The sequence below is a fragment of the Lolium perenne genome, chromosome 4 (assembly GCF_019359855.2).
Source record: "Lolium perenne isolate Kyuss_39 chromosome 4, Kyuss_2.0, whole genome shotgun sequence".
In the NCBI taxonomy this organism is placed as follows: Eukaryota; Viridiplantae; Streptophyta; class Magnoliopsida; order Poales; family Poaceae; genus Lolium; species Lolium perenne.
In genome coordinates, this window is record NC_067247.2 from 162311480 (window position 1) to 162331319 (window position 19840).

The 19840-nt window shown below is 48.0% G+C and overlaps 1 protein-coding gene across 2 annotated transcripts; it reads left to right on the forward strand.

Annotated features, from left to right (window-relative positions):
- The first annotated feature begins 727 nt into the window (after nucleotides 1-727).
- Nucleotides 728-4910, forward strand: LOC127294366 (pectin acetylesterase 5). Of its 2 annotated transcripts, none has more exons than XR_007846572.2 (12): nucleotides 728-988; nucleotides 1098-1180; nucleotides 1319-1445; nucleotides 1547-1626; nucleotides 1717-1806; nucleotides 1911-2035; nucleotides 2147-2207; nucleotides 2353-2406; nucleotides 2500-2577; nucleotides 2657-2762; nucleotides 4010-4147; nucleotides 4289-4422. XR_007846572.2 is itself a non-coding variant. In XM_051324165.2 (12 exons), the coding sequence occupies exons 1-12, from the start codon at nucleotides 829-831 to the stop codon at nucleotides 4683-4685; spliced, it is 1224 nt and encodes a 407-aa protein (XP_051180125.1). In that variant the 5' UTR covers nucleotides 731-828; the 3' UTR covers nucleotides 4686-4910. The 2 variants fall into 2 exon arrangements, 1 of the variants encoding a protein (XP_051180125.1); XM_051324165.2 differs by lacking the exon at nucleotides 4010-4147 and adding an exon at nucleotides 4572-4910 and having other exon boundaries at nucleotides 731-988; nucleotides 4289-4434.
- The last annotated feature ends 14930 nt before the right edge of the window (nucleotides 4911-19840 follow it).

Consider the following 19840-nt stretch of genomic DNA (forward strand, 5'->3'; position numbering starts at 1 on the left):
ATGTCTTGATTTCTTGATTTCTTTAGGAGGAATGGGTATGATTCATTTAAAAGCTTATAGCTAGAATGTGTAATAGTTGGCTATAAAAAATATATTATTTTTATAATATAAGGTCCATCTTCACTTTCACAAAGTGTCTAGAAACACGTTGTAAAGTTAGTTTTTGCATGAGAGTGGGGGCGAAGCTGCTTGGTGCTACCCTGATGCAAAGGGGCATCAGGGTCAAAATGCTTTTTTTTACTAGCAATTAGCTAGTGAGTCAACCAATGCACCAGGTCCGACAAGTATTGGTGCATCAGGTCTCATATTCAAGATCGATGTTTAAGTTGTGCATATTTTTCCAACTCCGCCACTGCACGAGAGTCCATTACCTTCTCTCTCCTCCAACTAAATAATATAATATTTTATTTTTTATAGTCATGTGATTAGATTTTATTGTACTCGCTATGATGGCCTTCCCTGCTTTTGAGCGCTCCAAGTCGAACTGGTGAACTGACCAAGTCATGGCATGGCACCACCAATCAATCATATTCGTCGTAATCTCGAATTGTACACGCGGCACAGCTCAAAAGCTCTTCTCCTGCTCCAACGAAAGCCGTCGTGCTTGACAAACGTCCCTTCAGGAAATTGCGTGAAACTTTTTGAGTAGTAATCAGGATCACTTTTTCTTTGTGTCTAGTTCCACGGTCTTGATCGTAAATGGGATTATAATAGTAATCAGGATCATACTCTCTCCCCATTCCGCTGTTTGACAAAAGTTTGCACTTTCCCCGACGCCACAGCCACCCCGGGCGGCCGGGCGTTGTTTGGGTCTTGGGCGCAAAGGCCATGGCGACCGCGCCTCGGCCAGGCTTCGCGGCGGCGCCACAGGTCATCACGATGACGCTCCTGGCCGTGTCAGCCTTATTGTCCCGATTATCGGTGCCGGCGGCGGCAGCGGAGCTCGTCGAGCTGACCCTCCTCGCAAACGCTCAGGAGAAGGGCGCGGGTACTCAGCAGCTAACCTTGCTTGCGTTCATTTGCACTATCGTCTCTCTGTCCTGGGGCTGCCTCATGATTGGTGATTGCATATGCTTGCTCCGTCTTGCTCCTTACAGTCTGCTTGGATGGCAGCCCGCCGGCTTACCAACTCCGGAGAGGCTTTGGCTCCGGAACACGAAGCTGGCTCCTCAATCTTGAGGTGATGCTGATCGATCCATATTTTTCTTTTTCTTTCTGTGTGCATGTGCCGAATGTAAATCTGGAAACTGCAACGAACAAACATAAGATACATTCACTCTCTGTCAGTGTTGATTCTCTATGAATTGAATAAATTCAGGGAGGAGCATGGTGCAACACCACCGAAGATTGCTCCAGCCGCAGACTGACTGACCTTGGTTCGTCCAAGTTCATGAAACCAATAGAGTTTGAAGGAATGCTCAGCAACAATCGCTCGGAAAATCCCTGTACGTAAATAAGCTTGTTTGATCCCCAACCAATCTTTAACGCTTTAGGTTGAGATTGACTCTGAAACTTCAATTATTGGTGCATGCATGTGTGTGATCAGATTTCTACAACTGGAATATAGTTGACATAAGGTACTGTGACGGGGGATCGTTTGCCGGGGATGCGGAGGGCCAAGATCGGGTGAGTGATTATTCTGGCACTTCTGATTTGGGCCATTTGCCTGCCTATCTTCATTCCTCAACTGATGATGATGTGGTGCCGTTGATGTAGAATGGAACCAAACTTTTCTACAGAGGATTGCGTATCTGGGAAGCGGTCGTCGACCAACTCATGGGAAAAGGAATGGATAATGCTAAACAGGTTAATTCAGCTATATATTGATTTTTGTATACATATGCTGCATATCGTCGCTGTCATGATAATCTGACAACGGCATCTGAGCATAGCCATGTCCAAATTTTCAGGCCTTGCTTGCAGGTTGTTCTGCTGGTGGTCTTGCTGCACTGCTGCACTGCGACAAATTTCGTGCACGTTTCCCTCCGGAGGTTCCAGTAAAGTGCCTTTCAGATGCTGGATTCTTTCTTGATGTGTATGGCTCTGGGCATCCTTGGTCGAAAGTTATTTCTTATAATTAAAATAAAAACTTCAGAAACTAGTATCCCTAGTAGAATTGTTAAGTACCAGCTCTCTTCTACCACAGAAAGGATTCATCAGGCGAAAGGTTCATGCGCTCCATCTTCAGGGGAGTTGTTCACCTTCAGGTTAGCTTGATTAATTTGCCGATTTCCTCAAGTTCTGGCTCTTTTTTTTCCTTGTTTTGGATGCATTGCAACAAAAAGAGTGTTTCGTATATGCAGCTCGGTAACAATCAATGTTGAATTAGCTTTTCTCAATCTTTTTTTCTAGAATGTGAGAAAAGTTTTGCCCAAGGACTGTCTTGCAAACAAGGATCCGACAGAGGTTGTTAATCGCTCATTGTCTAGGGAATTTCAGTTTACCTTGATATAGTATTAAGCTGCCAAGCTTCATTTTTTTAAAAATTCTTTGCTGCAGTGTTTTTTTCCACCTGAGCTTACCAAGAGCATTAGCACCCCAACATTTATTCGGAACTCTGGTTATGATTCGTATCAGGTGATCATTTACAATCTTTGTTTTCCCTTCAACTTGTATATTTCATGGCTAAAATACGAGCTGGCGAACTGCTCTCTAGGTAGGAAATGTGGTGGCGCCAGGCGGATCTGATCCGGGACAATCATGGGCAAGGTGCAAAGCTGATATTGGAAACTGTACTTCCACTCAAATTGAGGCACTTAATGGTTAGCTTAGTTTCACAATCTCTTGTGTGTTGTCTACCCTCATCTGGTGACTAGTATCATACTACATGTGAAATTTCTTTTTTTAGAGAAAAAGGGCATAGCCCCGGCTCCAATATATTGAAACCAGACACAAAAACACAAACAGGATTCGGTACGAAACGATCTCCACGCCACACACCCACCATATCTTACAAAACACGCCCAAACCCCAGGAGTTTTAAGACACCAATAACAGATGAAAACTATCCAACCTACAGGGAGGCAACTCCTAGTTATTACAAACCAGCACTGAGCCACCGACAACTCCAGGCTCAAGGGCGATTTAGGACCTGGAAACCAGCGCCGTCACCCACCAGGATTAGATCATTCGCCTCCAGCGTCCTCCTCAAATCCTCAGCGATCAGCAACGGGCCAAATCCTCTCGTGATGTTCAAATCACATATCTCCAAAGTTGACCTAGCTTTCTTCCGAGGAGTTAACCAGGCTTCGGCCACAACAGCAGCGGTGGCAGCCGAGCTGAATCCTCCAACTTGTTCAACAGCTCCATCAGCGCTCCTCTTCCTTCTTCCTTCAATAGGATTCTCCATTGAGCACAGCTATAGACCAAGGTTTTCCACACCCCCTGCATGCCAGACCATTAAGAACGTTTGAAGACAAAATCATTTCTGGTAATCCAGATAGTTCTCAATACAGCAGCAAAAATCATATTAATGTTGATATTTTCTTTTTGTCAACCCAGAGAGAAGAAATGTCATGCATATCCAACCTACAGGGAGGCAACTCCTAGTTATTACAAACCAGCACTGAGCCACCGACTAGACAACTCCAGGCTCAAGGGTGATTTAGGACCTGGAAACCAGCGCCGTCACCCACCAGGATTAGATCATTCGCCTCCAGCGTCCTCCTTAAAGCAACGGGCCAAATCCTCTCGTGCTGTTCAAATCACATACCTCCAAAGTTGACCTAGCTTTCTTCCGAGGAGTTAACCAGGCTTCGGCCACAACACCAGCGGTGGCAGCCGAGTTGAATCCTCCAACTTGTTCAATAGCTCCATCAGCGCTCCTCTTCCTTCTTCCTTCAATAGGATTCTCCATTGAGCACAGCTATAGACCAAGGTTTTCCACACCCCCTGCATGCCAAACCATTGAGAACGTTTGAAGACAAAATCATTTATGGTAATCCAGATCGTTCTCAATACAGCAGCAAAGATCATATTAATGTTGATATTTTTGTTTTTGTCAACCCAGAGAGAAGAAATATCATGCATACTTGAAATTTTAAGATTAAGACCCAAAGCCATAACAATCTCTCTCCAGAGATTTGATGCCACCACACAATCAAAGAAGAGATGTTGACAGGACTCCTCCTCATTACAAAACACACAGGTTAAATCATCAACATTTTGTCTTTTAACCAAATTATCTCTAGTGAGCAACTTGTTATGAAAAAGTAATCAGAGAAAGAAGTGGATTTTTGGGGGCACTTTAAGTAACCAGAGATGTGAAATTTCTTTCTCCACACTTCAGGATTCCGGAAGAAAATTATTGAGGATTTGAAGATTGCTCAACACAAGAGTGGTTGGGGACTCTTCATCGACTCATGCTTCAACCACTGCCAAACGCCATTCAGAATCTCATGGCATTCGCCGATCTCCCTAAGACTCGGTAACAAGGTGAGGTTCAGAGTCACTTTACCGTAAGCTGCATAAACGCAGCTAGTCTTTTGTCGTCTTTTTTATGTTCGTTCTTTTAACTGGATTGATATACGTAGTTTAGTTTCAATTCCCACTCTTCCTCTTTTGTTTTACAGACGATCGCTGAAGCTGTTGCGGATTGGTATGTCGGTAAAGACCATGGAGTGAAGGAGATTGACTGCGCGTATCCGTGCGTCAACCCCACATGTAGCAGTCAGCTTGACCTGTAATAAGCGGAGTTCTGTTGTCCGCTATTGCAAATCAGAAACGAATCAAACATAGATGCTTTAGATATCACAGTAGCCACCTCTCATATGCATCTGCATTACGAAATGCAGCGTCAGAGGTAATACTAATAATAAAAAATCGTTTGCCTGACGTTACCCAAAGCACACTGGTTTGTGACTGTTGGAGATAGTACTCTATAAGTAAATAATAAGAAATATTTATTATTATATTTTAATTGTTCACAATAGTTTTATGCCATGCTATAACTGTATTAAGCGAAAAAATTGATACATGTGTGGTAATATAAACAAACAATGGTTCCTAGTAAGCACATGTGTGCGAACTAGCTCATTTTGGTCATTCGTTGATCGAGATTTTCCGGCCATGGACAACACACCATTGATAATGGGATCATATCATTGGATGGACATATCAAATATATAAGCATTGTGGCGCGATCAAGTCACAAAGTTCAACGTTACGATGCTTAGGAAAGCATAGTGACCCAATCCTTAGACCGTGAGATCATACCAGAGACTGCTTTGATTGCGTCAACCATCACACCATAACAAGGTGGTCATAAAGGTGTAGTTGGGTATTCCGAATACATGAGTTGAGGCATATGTATCAACATCGTGATTTGTTCATTCACATGACAAAGAGATACACTGAGCTCACTCGGTGAGATTACATCCATAAAACTGCGCAACATATGACTAGGTCATGGGGATGGAATAACATGGAACGAGTTGAATAGTCTTGTCGATAACAAGATCAAACTAGCTATGATGATACCGACGATCATATCTAGAACAAGTGCAGGTATAGAAGTAACAAAGGAACATGACTCAACGTAATGGTTCAAACGACGATCATATCTTCCTAGAATAGATAGGGATCACTATGGTTCTCCAGACCCCCTAATGATCATTGATTGGAGAATCGTCTCGATTATGTCTGTGTTGTTCTCGAACTGCAGGGTAACACACTTAAGGATTCAATGAAACTTAAAATAACTTTGGATTCATCAAAAATAGAGAGAGAATGACGAAAAGGGTTTTGGGGGTGTCCGAAGGGTGTTCGGTTCGGGAGGTGTCTTTGATCAATGTCAATTAAATAATTTTTATTATATATTAATTAATTCAATTATTATTAAGTATAATAATTTATTTAATAATAAAGGGTTGTACACCCTAAATGGCCTCACCCGAAAGCATACCTGGCCATGGGCAGCCCGGTCCGAGGCCCGGCCCGAAGCCCGGCCCGAAAAACTCGGGCCTGGGCCGAGAAATGTTGGCCCGACACCCGGGCCGGGCCGGGCCTGGGTAGCCCGAAAAAGCCAATTAACACTACGGCCCGGCCCATGGCCCGACGGGCTTGGTGGGTATTTGGCCGGGTCGGGCCGGGCTTGGGCCTGATTTTTCTGCATCGGGCTTACCTCGGGCCGGCCCGAGGCCCGGCCCGGCCCGACACATGCCCAGCTATACCCGAAAGGGAGGCCCATGAAGATGTTGCGGTCAGAAACCCACCGGCGAGCAGCGACGGGCAACACAGTAGAGCCGGGAACAACTTAGGGCTGCGGCTGGCCCTGGTCCCTCCGAGCGACGGCCCGCAAAGCCTCTGGTACGCACGTCCGATGCTGGTGCAAGGGCGTGCCACCTGACCTATACCTGGTCAGGAAGGTGATGGAGATGCCTCGCTTAGTTTCCTGCATGGCATACACGTAAACATTAAATACGAGCCTCGATCGGCTCTCAGGTTATCCTGTGAATCGGCTCAAAGAGCCGATCCACCCATGATTCGTACGAGGTTCATGAATATATGGTGGTCCTGCTTGATCAAGATAAAGCTAAAGCGATCTACGACGATTTAGGGTTTTCACCGCATAATCGGATCATCCTACTCACGATTGGGCCTCGCGGTCACGTACGGTGATCGTAAACCGATCCTAGACAAGGCCTAAAAACCAACACGAGGTTGATCCTCAGAAAATCTTGTCTAGGGCTAGCAAACGACACCCTACGCGTCGCTGGATCCTCCAACCCTTTGTAAGGCCTAACTATTGCAGATATTAAACTAATCCTTGAAGAACAAGGAGCAACCGTAACGGATCGGATCTACTAAATAATGATCAAGCGGGGTGCACTTCACCTAAGATAGGTGTAAGGGCGGCTAGATGTATAAGGGTTGCACTACGACAGCATATGATACGAAGAACAATGCTAACCCTAACACATCTAAGATAACTACGTTGCTCGCCATCAAAAAGGCTTCAGTACGAGTAATGCATGGTAACGAATAAACTTGTACTGCCTAGATCGCAAGATGCGATCTAGGCAGCATGATGCTTACCCGGAAGAAACCCTCGAGACGAAGGAGTTGGCGATGCGCCTAGATTGATTTGTGTTGAACGATGGTTGTTGTTTATTTCATAAACCCTAGATACATATTTATAGTCTAGGGGACTTTCTAACGTGGGAATAATCCCCACCGTGCACGAGACAAACTCTAACCGACACGTATCCTACTATATTACAGATACATGGGCCAACTAGCCCAAACTTTGCATAACAGGCCGATTCACGTATTCCTTCCATGTATATTCTTCAAATCCATCTTGATCGCGGCCCACCTTTGACTCGGTCAAATTCTGGTGATAACACATGCCCCCCTGGTTTTGGAATTGATAATTCCAAAATCACTCTGCTTTTCCTTTGTCGGGTCATGTCGTGGCAGAGCAAAACCGTTGCAGTATCCTTCATCATGACAACTTGTCTTCTCAACTTCTCTGCAAAATTTGGTAGCTTTAGCATCACTTCCTCGGAAACTGCAATGGCATTAAATCTCCACTAGGCTCCTCATTATAACCGTGCCGACTGATTAGCCCTCTTCATCCCCTTCCTCTGTTCTAGCTGTCGGCACCAAAAAACCCTCTTTCCCTGTAGCAATGTCTTCCTCTTCTTCCGTCTCCTCCGGCCTCTCCCTCCAGTCTTTCTCCTCAAGCGAGCCGGAGTGGAACTTCGACCATGTGCCAGACGGTCCACCCGAAGCATTCGTCGGATCAGATGGCGACCTGCCTCTGACCGATGGGGAAGACGACCTCAAGTTCCTCATCGAAGGGGAGCTGATAAGCGAAAGCGAAGACGACCTCCATCCCTGGGTGAAACCCACTTCCTCCGACGGGAAGGAGGAAGAAGAAGAAGTAGAGGAAGAAGAGGAAAAGGAGGAGGATGATTCCTCCTCCCCCGCTAAGCATCCGCCGGCAAAGCGATTCCGCGCTTGGGCGGACAGCGAAGACGATGATGATGACGAGGAGGAAGAGGAGGAGGATGAATCCTCCTCCTCCATCGGATACCCGCCGACAAAGCGCTTCCGCTCTTGGGCGGACAGCGAGGATGATGATGATGACGAGGAAGAAGAAGCACCGGCCGAGGGCTGGGGCAGCAGCGATGAGGAACTTCCTGGGAGCAGTGCCGACGGCATCGACGACGGCGACGATGAGGACAGCGACAACTAGTAGAGTAGGACTAGTAGTTGCAGTGCACTAGGCACCAGATCCCCTTTTTGAGAGCCATCGGCTCTTTCCTGTAAAGCCGCTCCTTTGAATTAATGAGAATTGTTCTTCCAATTTATCTTTCAATTAATCCAATTTCAATCCTTCCGCTTGCCACACCAAGACCGATAGCAACGTATCGGATTTTTTCCCTTAGACGCCCATGAAGCCGGACTCAGATATCGATTAGACCGTCAGTCAAGCACTTCCCAAATTCAGACTGCGATTTGATACCTGACCATAATATTTCGCAATCCTATAGCCGATGACTATTCATCGGCTATTTTGAGAATCCAGTCTCTTTCCTTTTCTTGCAGCAACAGGACGGTCCAAACCCTGTAAGAGACGACGGCTCCCCTTTTCGGCTCCTCTCCGTAGCTTTAGCAGTCTTCTTCTGCAACAACTCACCGCTTTCGGAGAAGGTTACGATACAGGGTCAGCCGATGCACCTTCAACCGGCTCCCAAAAAACAGAGCACCTACAAGTTAGTTGCCCCCCGAGCCTTAATCAAGGCGAGAATACCGGCGAGGATGCACAGGTCAAACAAAAAGGCTTTAACCTCAGGTAATCTGGTAATCCGAGACAGCCACCATGAAGAGTCAGCCAAACTTGGCCCCGTTGATCAGTTTTCCTCCATTGACCGCCGATGTTGTAGATGAAACACCAACAGCTTAATGAGAAAGAGGCTGCCCTGCATGCCAAACTGATGTTACCGCTGAACTAGCGCAAAGGGTTGTCGGCTCATTGCAGCCGAGGCTGCTCTCATTGTACATCCCCTTCAAGGAAACAGAAACTCTTGAAGCCGAACTGAAAACTATCTTGGCGAAAATCTGAGCCTTGAGCACATAGCCGGTATGTAATTGTACTAGAGTCGATGGCTATGCATCGGCTGTATATCAACCATGAACTGGACTTGGCCGAGATCCGGTAGATCCTGTGTAATTGAACTAGAGTCGATGGCTACGCATCGGCTGTGTATCATGATTTTTTTTTACTGGCCGATTTTTTCTAATCGGCCCCAATGTTTCACTGCACACATATTCATCTGCACATGTTCATCTGATTAGGTGCCCCCCGAGCCGAATCTGTCAGGTAACTGCAGATATCGGCTCTGTAGTTTAGCCAAGGCACCGTATTTGCACGTCGGCTTCGGTAGGACCAATGTTGATTTTCCCTGACTCATCAGCCGACGTAAACCGCTGCCCAGTAGATCGACGTTGCATACAAGCAGAACATGTGGTGAGGATAATTTTGGCCGATTGCTGGAATCGGCCTCCATATTGATCGAAGCGCTCAATGAAGGTGTTGTACTTTTCCTTCATATATCTTTGGGGGCCGATCCCAAGGATCGGCCTCGCCACATTTGCTCATCGGTTTGCTCTTGCTACACGGTCAGGCCAGTGGATAAGACCAGCCTAACCCTGCCCTTCGTCACGTCGATGCGCTCGCAGTCGTCCAAACTGATACCTGAGAGTGGCTCTTGGCCTGCTGCTTCCCAAGCGTTCATGCCAGCCGTTGAAATTTCGGCTGAGTCATCGGCCTGGACGACCTCTACCTCATCTCCATCCCACTGTATTACGCATTGGTGCATCATGGAGGGAATGCAACAGTTGGCGTGGATCCAATCTCTTCCTAGCAGAACAGCATAGGTGCTCTTGCTATCGATGGTGAAGAACGTCGTAGGGATAGTTTTCCTTCCTTCGGTCAGATCCACGTTCAGAACACCTTGTGCGTCAGACGCTTGGCCGTTGAAATCGCTCAATGTCACGTTGGTCTTGATTAGATCCGAGCTAGAGCGTCCCAACCGATGTAGCATAGAGTATGGCATAATGTTGACTGCCGCTCCGGTGTCCACCAGCATCTTATTGACAGGCCTCCCATCGATATAACCTCGCAAGTACAGGGCCTTCAGATGTCTGTAGCTTCTTTCTCGTGGCTTCTCAAAGATAACCGGCCGTGGGCCGCAGTCAAGTTGTGCCACAGGTGTCTCGTCTAATCCTGGAGCACTGAACTCCGAAGGAAGGATGAACACCATGTTTGTGCCAGCCGATGTTTCATCATCGGCTTTCCTTTGCTTGGGGCGCCACTCCATTTTCCGTGGTCGACCCTCTTCATCCAGGGTTCGCTGAATTTTCGCGGCCAGATCAGGCCGCGCCTTTCTTAGCGTGTGCAGGTATAACCTTTCAGCTTCCTCCAAGCCGCGCAATCGCTGAACCCTACGCTTTTGGGAACGGCTGAGTCCATCAGGGCACCACCTTGGTCGGTGGTACTTGTCTTCTTCTTCTTCTTCTCCCTCGTCTTCCAAATCCTCGAGATCTTCCATCCGAGGGGACTCAGCGCGTTTGCTTTGTGGTGGGAGAGGCCCTAGACGTTTGAACACGGACACGTTAGCTGCATCCTTCCTCTTCTGTCTACATTCTGGGCAGTTGCCGATTGTGGGCAATCGGCTCATTCCTGAATCCCAGCAGTGTCTGAAGAAGGGACAGTCCCAGTGCCTATCTTCGTCGTCTTTCTCCCTCGATTCTTCCTTGGCACGGCGCTCGTACTCCTCCTCATCGCGATCATGCCGACGATGTCTCCTGGCGTCCCTAGCCAGACGGTCTCTATCATCATCGTCGCTGGATCGTCGCCGTTGGCTATATTGACTCACATACTTGTTGAGGAGGTGATCAGAGAGAGGTCGCTGATATCTTATGTTCTTCACTTCTCCCTCTGTGACGTAGCGCTTGCCATCGTGACGGAGCCGATCGCGTGGAGCGGCCTCCTCTGTGTCCTTGCTACGAGAGCAGCTGCCCTCGTCTCCATCCTTGCCAGAGTGGTGCCCAGGTCCTACCATGTTGATACTGAACGAGGATCCTGGCTGGCAACCTTCAGGGTAAGTGCACTCCACCATGTTAACGGCAGGGAAGGGGTGGGTGTCGACCTTCATGGCGTACTGGTTGAAAATCAGACGCCCTTGTTCTATCGCCATTTGGATCTGCTGACGCCACACCCTGCAGTCGTTGGTGGCATGGGAGACCGAGTTATGCCATTTGCAGTATGGCTTTCCGTTCAGCTCCTGCACCGTGGGGATTTTGAGGCCTTCGGGTATCTTCAACTGCTTCTCCTTGAGTAAGAGGTCGAAGATTTGCTCAGTTTTGGTCACGTCAAAATCAAATCCTCTGGGCGGACCTGGTGGCTTAACCCATTTGCAGGACACGGGGGTTGCCCCCCGAGTCCATTCAGCCACTGCTACCTCTTGATCTCCCGCAGAGCCTTCATCTTCATCCGCTTCAACCAGGACTACCGCACGCTTGAATTTGTCCTGGTACAAGTCCGGGTGGCGCTGTTCATATGCTGACAGTTTCTGAACCATGTACGCCAGTGAAGGGTAGTCTGCTTGGGAAGCCATATCCTTGATTTGTGAGGCAAGGCCCACCACTGCCAACTCGACTGCTTCTTTTTCAGTCACACGAGCCGAATAACATCGGTTCCTCAGATTTCTGAAGCGCTGGTTGTATTCTGCCACGGTTTCTCCATGCTTCTGACGTATTTGAGCTAGATCGGCAATGCCGGCCTCGGAAGCTTCTGAGTGAAACTGCATGTGGAACTGTTCTTCCAACTGCTTCCAAGTCCAGATCGAGTCCGGTGGCAACGAAGTGTACCACCCGAAAGCCGATCCCGTGAGGGACTGTGCGAAGAACCTCACGCGTAGTGGATCCGACGCTGAGGCCGTTCCTAGCTGTGCCAAATATCGGCTCACATGCTCGATGGAGCTGGAACCATCTGATCCACTGAACTTGGAGAAGTCAGGGAGCCGATACTTGGGTGGTAGCGGGACCAACTCGTATTCATCGGGGTACGGCTTGGAATAGCCGATTGTCCTCCTTTTCGGCACCATGCCGAACTGGTCCCTCAGGATCGTGCTGATCTGATCCACGGTGCTGGCTGCAGGAGTCGAACTCTGAAGATTCGCCGGGGTGGCGTACTTAGCCAGCCATGCTTGCTTTTCCAGCTCTGAGCCAACTGCAGGAGCTGAGCTTCTGAGGTTCGTCGGGGTGGCATATTTAGCTAGCCACGTCTGCTTCTCAAGATCTGTCGCTGACGTTCCTCCTGCTTTCCCAGAAGTCCCTGCTGTCGCGGCCTGGTTTGTGAGCGCCCAGTTACCGCAGTCTGGCACGTATGTGCACATTTACCCGTGAGGGATCTCCTTAGGCGCCTCATGCAAGAACTGGCAGTCACTAGGGTTACCACCGATCTTGTAGACGATGAATGCCGGTGAATTCGGCACTTCTGGTGCTGCCAACGCAAATGGCATCGGTGGACGGGACTGGAGTGGCATCTCTCCTTGGTGTGTCCTGAGAGCTGGTCCTGACGGAGAGTACTGGTGCCTCATGATCTCCTGGATCACCCGAAGAGCGACACGCTCCAAAGTGTTCACCAGGTTCTCAGAGTGGCAGTGCAGCGAGTGAGCCACCATGTAGTTAATCTCCTGACGCAGGGACCTGGTGCGCTCTTCTGACGGGGCAGACAGGTCTATTCCATCAAGCGCACCATCAGGCGAGAACCCCTTCCACCTGATGCCATGTGAACGGGTTCTGTGAAAAGAGCCGATGAGGTCGGCCTCGAGGATTGCTTTGACCTCGTCATACTTCTTCTTGAGCTCGTCGGTCAGATCCTCGTACGTGACTGGAGTGCCGTCCGCCATCTCAGATGTAGATGGCGATGTGGTTGATGTCGAAGCTTGTCCCACCGGGCGTGCCAGAATGTGTTGCGGTCAGAAACCCACCGGCGAGCAGCGACGGGCAACACAGTAGAGCCGGAAACAACTTAGGGCTGCGGCTGGCCCTGGTCCCTCCGAGCGACGGCCCGCAAAGCCTCTGGTACGCACGTCCGATGCTGGTGCAAGGGCGTGCCACCTGACCTATACCTGGTCAGGAAGGTGATGGAGATGCCTCGCTTAGTTTCCTACATGGCATACACGTAAACATTAAATACGAGCCTCGATCGGCTCTCAGGTTATCCTGTGAATCGGCTCAAAGAGCCGATCCACCCATGATTCGTACGAGGTGCACGAATATATGGTGGTCCTGCTTGATCAAGATAAAGCTAAAGCGATCTACGACGATTTAGGGTTTTCACCGCATAATCGGATCATCCTACTCACGATTGGGCCTCGCGTTCACGTACGGTGATCGTAAACCGATCCTAGACAAGGCCTAAAAACCAACACGAGGTTGATCCTCGGAACATCTTTTCTAGGGCTAGCAAACGACACCCTACGCGTCGCTGGATCCTCCAACCCTTTGTAAGGCCTAACTATTGCAGATATTAAACTAATCCTTGAAGAACAAGGAGCAACCGTAACGGATCGGATCTACTAAATAATGATCAAGCGGGGTGCCGCCCCTACACCTAAGATAGGTGTAAGGGCGGCTAGATGTATAAGGGTTGCACTACGACAGCATATTTTACGAAGAACAATGCTAACCCTAACACATCTAAGATAACTACGTTGCTCGCCATCAAAAAGGCTTCAGTACGAGCAACGCATGGTAACGAATAAACTTGTACTGCCTAGATCGCAAGATGCGATCTAGGCAGCATGATGCTTACCCGGAAGAAACCCTCGAGACGAAGGAGTTGGCGATGCGCCTAGATTGATTTGTGTTGAACGATGGTTGTTGTTTATTTCATAAACCCTAGATACATATTTATAGTCCAGGGGACTTTCTAACGTAGGAATAATCCCCACCGTGCACGAGACAAACTCTAACCGACACGTATCCAACTATATTACAGATACACGGGCCAACTAGCCCAAACTTTGCATAACAGGCCGATTCACATATTCCTTCCATGTATATTCTTCAAATCCATCTTGATCGCGGCCCACCTTTGACTCGGTCAAATTCTGGTGATAACAGAAGTGGGAAGTGGCCAGCCACCCAATGGGCTAAGGGCCCCCGGCCGGGCTAGGTGGGGGAGGCGGCCCAGGACGGGCTGGTCGACCGCACCACCTCTCTCTCCACTCCTTTTGTCCCACCTTGCCAAGCCATGTGGGCAAGTACTCCTTATCCCCATATATATACTAGACAGATGGAGTGAGGAAAATACATAATTAATTAGAGAATTATCTCTTTATCTAGTTTTCTTCTCCGCGCGGTTCCTTGAAGAGCTGAGTCGGGAGGGAGACAACCCCACCCAGTACGCAGGAGCGCTGCTGGGATCTGGATCTAGAAGATCTACTTCCGCAACTCTGTTGGATCGGAGGTGAGAGAGTCGCTGGGCACCGTACGTGTGCAATACCTACGAGGTGCGACACTTGAGGCACTCAACGTTGGACGAGAAGACTGAACATGACCCCGAGGTCAGCGACGAGTACGACTACATCAACCATGTTCTAGCGGAACGTTACCTCTTTCGGTCTAAAAGGGTACGTCACTGAAACTATATCCGTTACAACATTACTCTTAGATAGATCATGGGCAATCGAAGAGCACTAGTTAGATTTTTGTTTTGTTTCCTACTACGAAACCTATATAGTGGTATCAGAGCCGATCTATGCGTAGTTATGCTTGTACGGTTAGAACACATGTAATATGTGGGTATCCATTCTATAATTATTACCCTCTCACGTGTATTTGTCTATATTGCAGCAATGTTCGATGAAGCGGCCCCGACCGACCTTATGTGTACGCTTGCACGGTTCCGTACTTGACATATGGCTTTACCATATATTTTCCTGGGGGAGGTGTATGTCTCTCTTACTTTAGCGACATGATATTTGCAACGGAGGGTCCTGCAAGCGGTGTAATAGAGACACTTATCTAATCAGTGTCGTGGTTGTATGTTCGTAGGTAAGAACGATTATTTTCACGAAAGCTCTAACAGCCACGTAAAATTTGCAAGACAACAACCACATAAAATTTGCAAGAGATAAAGTAGATGCATCTAGCTTTGTGTTGCAAAGGGCTCTGTAACATGTTATGGTCATGGTGTAAAGTGTTTTTTTCTACTAGTTGTTGCTAAGTTGTAGTGATGGCCCATTGCCATGATAGTCGATCGATCAACTGGAGGCGACACGAAGTGGGCACAAAGCTAGAGCACACGATGGAGATCTAGTTGCGTAAATAAATCACCCATATCATGTCACCTAGTACATTTTGTAGATACCTCAAGGCATCTTGTTTAGTAGCTAGTGCTAAGTTAACCAAACTATAGCTTTAAATAAGATGATCCCTGGACTAAATACCAATATAAGTGCTCTTCCTTTTAGTGTGCACCATCAAGAAAGTCCTCCTTTATGAAGCAGGCTGTGACGATCAGGTGTCAGATATATTGGCGCTCGCATATAGTGGGTGTAAGCCAGTTGCACTGGAAATGCACTAGGCCGGGCTAAACTGACGAGGCTAGCATATGCAGATATGGCCTCGGAACATGGGAGATTGAAAGATCGGGCAGGAGTTGCATGAATGATGTGATCAACACTTAGTGCCCACTTTTCAACTGTGCCGCCAGTCGTGACGATTGGTGGTGGTATAGTAAATTGGGATCGTGTAATCACTTAAACATTCTTAGCAACGATATTTCTAGTGGGAGCTCATTTAATATTAAAATTTGAACTCACTTTAATTATGAATTTAGTCTTAATGCTTTTGCAAACTGTCCTTGTAGATTATGGACTACCCAGAGGTTTATCTTGATGACAAACATTTTCCGTGGGATGTACAACCTTAGAAATAATGGATCGAACTTCGTAGATTGGTACCTTGTCTAAGGAGTATGCTCAACATGAGAACTCCACGAGTGAAGTTGATAAATTATCTTATCAAATGCGCCTTGACATGTTCACCAAAGTTGAAAGTACTATGCGTTGTAACATGGATCCTGAGTACAAATGCTTGAATGGATTTTGTTCTATTAAGATGGAAGAGAACACCTGCTTGGGGAGCCATGGAGATATTCCGTAATGCTCATTAAAACCTTGTAGACATTTGGGACTACTACTTGACCGATGATCTTGTGATAGCCGGGGTGTTGAGCTTGCTCTCCCCTAGCTATGAAAATCATGTCATGGAATATATTTCATGCGGGGAGAATGGTTCACCTTCCATGAAATTATGGATGAGTTATTAACTTTGGAAGTAGCACCAATGTCAGCATATATCATCGATGGAGAAGGTAAATATTTGATATACGCATTATAAATGTTTTTCCTTACCAACGCTTATTGTAGTTTAGTAAATTTGATACTTGTGCTGTTTTGCATGTGTTGCGGTCAGAAACCCACCGGCGAGCAGCGACGGGCAACACAGGAGAGCCGGGAGCAACTTAGGGCTGCGGCTGGCCCTGGTCCCTCCGAGCGACGGCCCGCAAAGACTCCGGCACGCACGTCCGATGCTGGTGCAAGGGCGTGCCACCTGACCTATACCTGGTCAGGAAGGTGATGGAGATGCCTCGCTTAGTTTCCTGCATGGCATACAAGTAAACATTAAATACGAGCCTCGATCGGCTCTCAGGTTGTCCTGTGAATCGGCTCAAGGAGCCGATCCACCCATGATTCATACGAGGTGTACGAATATATGGTGGTCCTGCTTGATCAAGATAAAGCTAAAACGATCCACGACGATTTAGGGTTTTCACCGCATAATCGGAACGTCCTACTCACGATTGGGCCTCGCGGCCGCGCACGGTGATCGTAAGCCGATCCTAGACAGGGCCTAAAAACCAACACGAGGTTGATCCTCGGAACATCCTGTCTAGGGCTAGCAAACTACACCCTACGCGCCGCTGGATCCTCCAACCCTTTGTAAGGCCTAACTATGCAGATATTAAACTAATCCTTGAAGAACAAGGAGCAACCATAACGGATCGGATCAACTAAATAATGATTAAGCGGGGTGCCGCCCCTACACCTAAAATAGGTGTAAGGGCGGCTAGATGTATAAGGGTTGCACTACGACAGCATATGATACGAAGAACAATGCTAACCCTAACACATCTAAGATAACTACGTTGCTCGCCATCAAAAAGGCTTCAGTACGAGCAACGCATGAACGACGAATAAACTTGTACTGCCTAGATCGCAAGATGCGATCTAGGCAGCATGATGCTTACCCGGAAGAAACCCTCGAGACAAGGGAGTTGGCGATGCGCCTAGATTGATTTGTGGTGAACGTGATTGTTGTTTATTTCATAAACCCTAGATACATATTTATAGTCCGTAGACTTTCTAACGTGGGAATAATCCCAACCGTGCACGAGATAAACTCTAACTAACCGACACGTATCCTAATATATTACAGATACACGGGCAAACTAGCCCAAACTTTGCGTAACAGGCCGATTCACGTATTTCTTCCATGTATATTCTTCAAGTCCATCTTGATCGCGGCCCACCTCTGACTCGGTCAAATTCTGGTGATAACACATGCCCCCTGGTTTTGGAATTGATAATTCCAAAATCACTCTGCTTTTTCTTCGTCGCGTCATGTCGTGGCAGAGCAGAACCGTCGCAGTATCCTTCATCATGATGCCTTGTCTTCTCCACTTCTCTGCAAAATTTGATTGCTTTAGCATCACTTCCTCGAAAACTGCAATGACATTAAATCTCCACTAGGCTCCTCCTTATTTAACCGTGCCGATTGATTAGCCCTCTTCATCCACTTCCTCTGTTCTAGCTATCGGCACCAAAAAACCCTCTTCCCCTGTAGCAATGTCTTCCTCTTCCTCCGTCTCCTCCGGCCTCTCCCTCCAGTCTTCCTCCTCGAGTGAGCCGGAGTGGAACTTCGATCATGCGCCAGATGGCCCACCCAAAGCACTCGTCGGGTCAGATGGCGACCTGCCTCTGACCGATGGGGAAGACGACCTCCATCCCTGGGTGAAACCCACCTCCTCCGACGGGAAGAAGGAAGAAGAAGAAGTAGAGGAAGAAGAGGAAAAGGAGGAGGATGATTCCTCCTCCTCCGCTAAGCATCCGCCGGCAAAGCGATTCCGCGCTTGGGCTGACAGCGAGGACGATGATGATGACGAGGAGGAAGAGGAAAAGGAGGAGGATGAATCCTCCTCCTCCGCCGGATATCCGCCGGCAAAGCGCTTCCGCTCTTGGGCGGACAGCAAGGATGATGATGATGACGAGGAAGAAGAAGCTCCGGCCGAGGGCTGGGGCAGCAACGACGAGGAACTCCCTGGAAGCAGCGCCGACGGCAGCGATGTCGACGACGAGGCCATCGAGGACTAGTAGAGTAGGACTAGTTGCCCCTGAGCAATCGGCTCCTCTTTTGTCTTCCCCTTCTTGAGCAATCGGCTCTTCTTTTGTAAAAATCCCTCTTATTATGAAGAAGAACTTTTCAGCTGATTCTGTCCTTTCATCAAATTTACCGATTGCTAAAATAAGTCGCCAAATTACGAGCCGACGGCAGCGCACCGGTCCTTGCCATGAAAACACGAGCAGAGCCAACTCTATTGTTCGTCCAAATGGTAATTTGTGGCCTGTCCGTAAGGGCAAAACCCCAATTCCCCAAAACGCCATTTGAACAGATCCAAACCACGGCCATACGAACCTCAAATGTCAATTGCGCAGGTTCGCAACTGCAACGAATCCATGGGCAGCACCATCCAAAGCCTACGCTACGGTTCCCAGCCTGAAGGTGACCCTTAACCGCTCTTTACTGTCCGAACATAGCGCTTTGTTCTATCTTTTCGCAGCAACAGAGACGGTTCCAACTCAGTAAATGATGGCAGCTTCCTTTTCAGCAGCTCTAGTAGTCTTCTACTGCAACAACTCACCGCTTTCGAAGAAGGTTATGATGCAGGGTCAGCCGACGACACTCCAATCGGCTTTTAAAAACAGAGCATCTACCAAATTAGTTGCCCCCCGAGCCTTAGTCAAGGCGAGAACAACGGTGAGGATGCACAGATCAAACAAAAGGGCTTTGACCTCAGGTAATCTGGTAATCTGAGACAGCCACCATGAAGAGTCAGCCAAACTTGCCCCCATTGATCAGCTTTCTTCCACTGAACGCCGATGTTGTAGATGAAACACCAACAGCTTAATGAGAAAGAGGTTGCCTTGCATGCCAAACTGATGTTACTGCTGAACTGGCGCAAAGGGTTGGAAGTCCTTGAAGAGGAAGTTTGGGCACCACAATCGGCTCATTGCAGCCGAGGCTGCTCTCATTGTACATTCCCTTCAAGGAAACAGAAGCTCTTGAAGCTGAACTGAAAACCATCTTGGCGAAAATCTGAGTCTTGAGCCCATAGCCGGTAGGTCTTGTGTAATTGTACTAGAGTCGATGGCTACGCATCGGCTGTATATCATGAATTTTTTTTTACTGGCCGATTTTTCTATCGGCCCCCAACATTTCACTGCACACATGTTCATCTGCACCCGTTCATCTGATTAGATGCCCCCCGAGCCGAATCTGTCAGGTAACTACAGATATCGGCTCTGTAATTAATCAAGGCACATGTATTTGCACGTCGGCTCCGGTAGGACCAATGTTGATTTTCCCTAACTCGTCAGCCGACGCAAAACCGCTGCCCAATAGATCGATGTTGAACACAAGCAGAACATGTGGTGAGGATAATTTTGGCCGATTGCTGGAATCGGCCTCCATATTG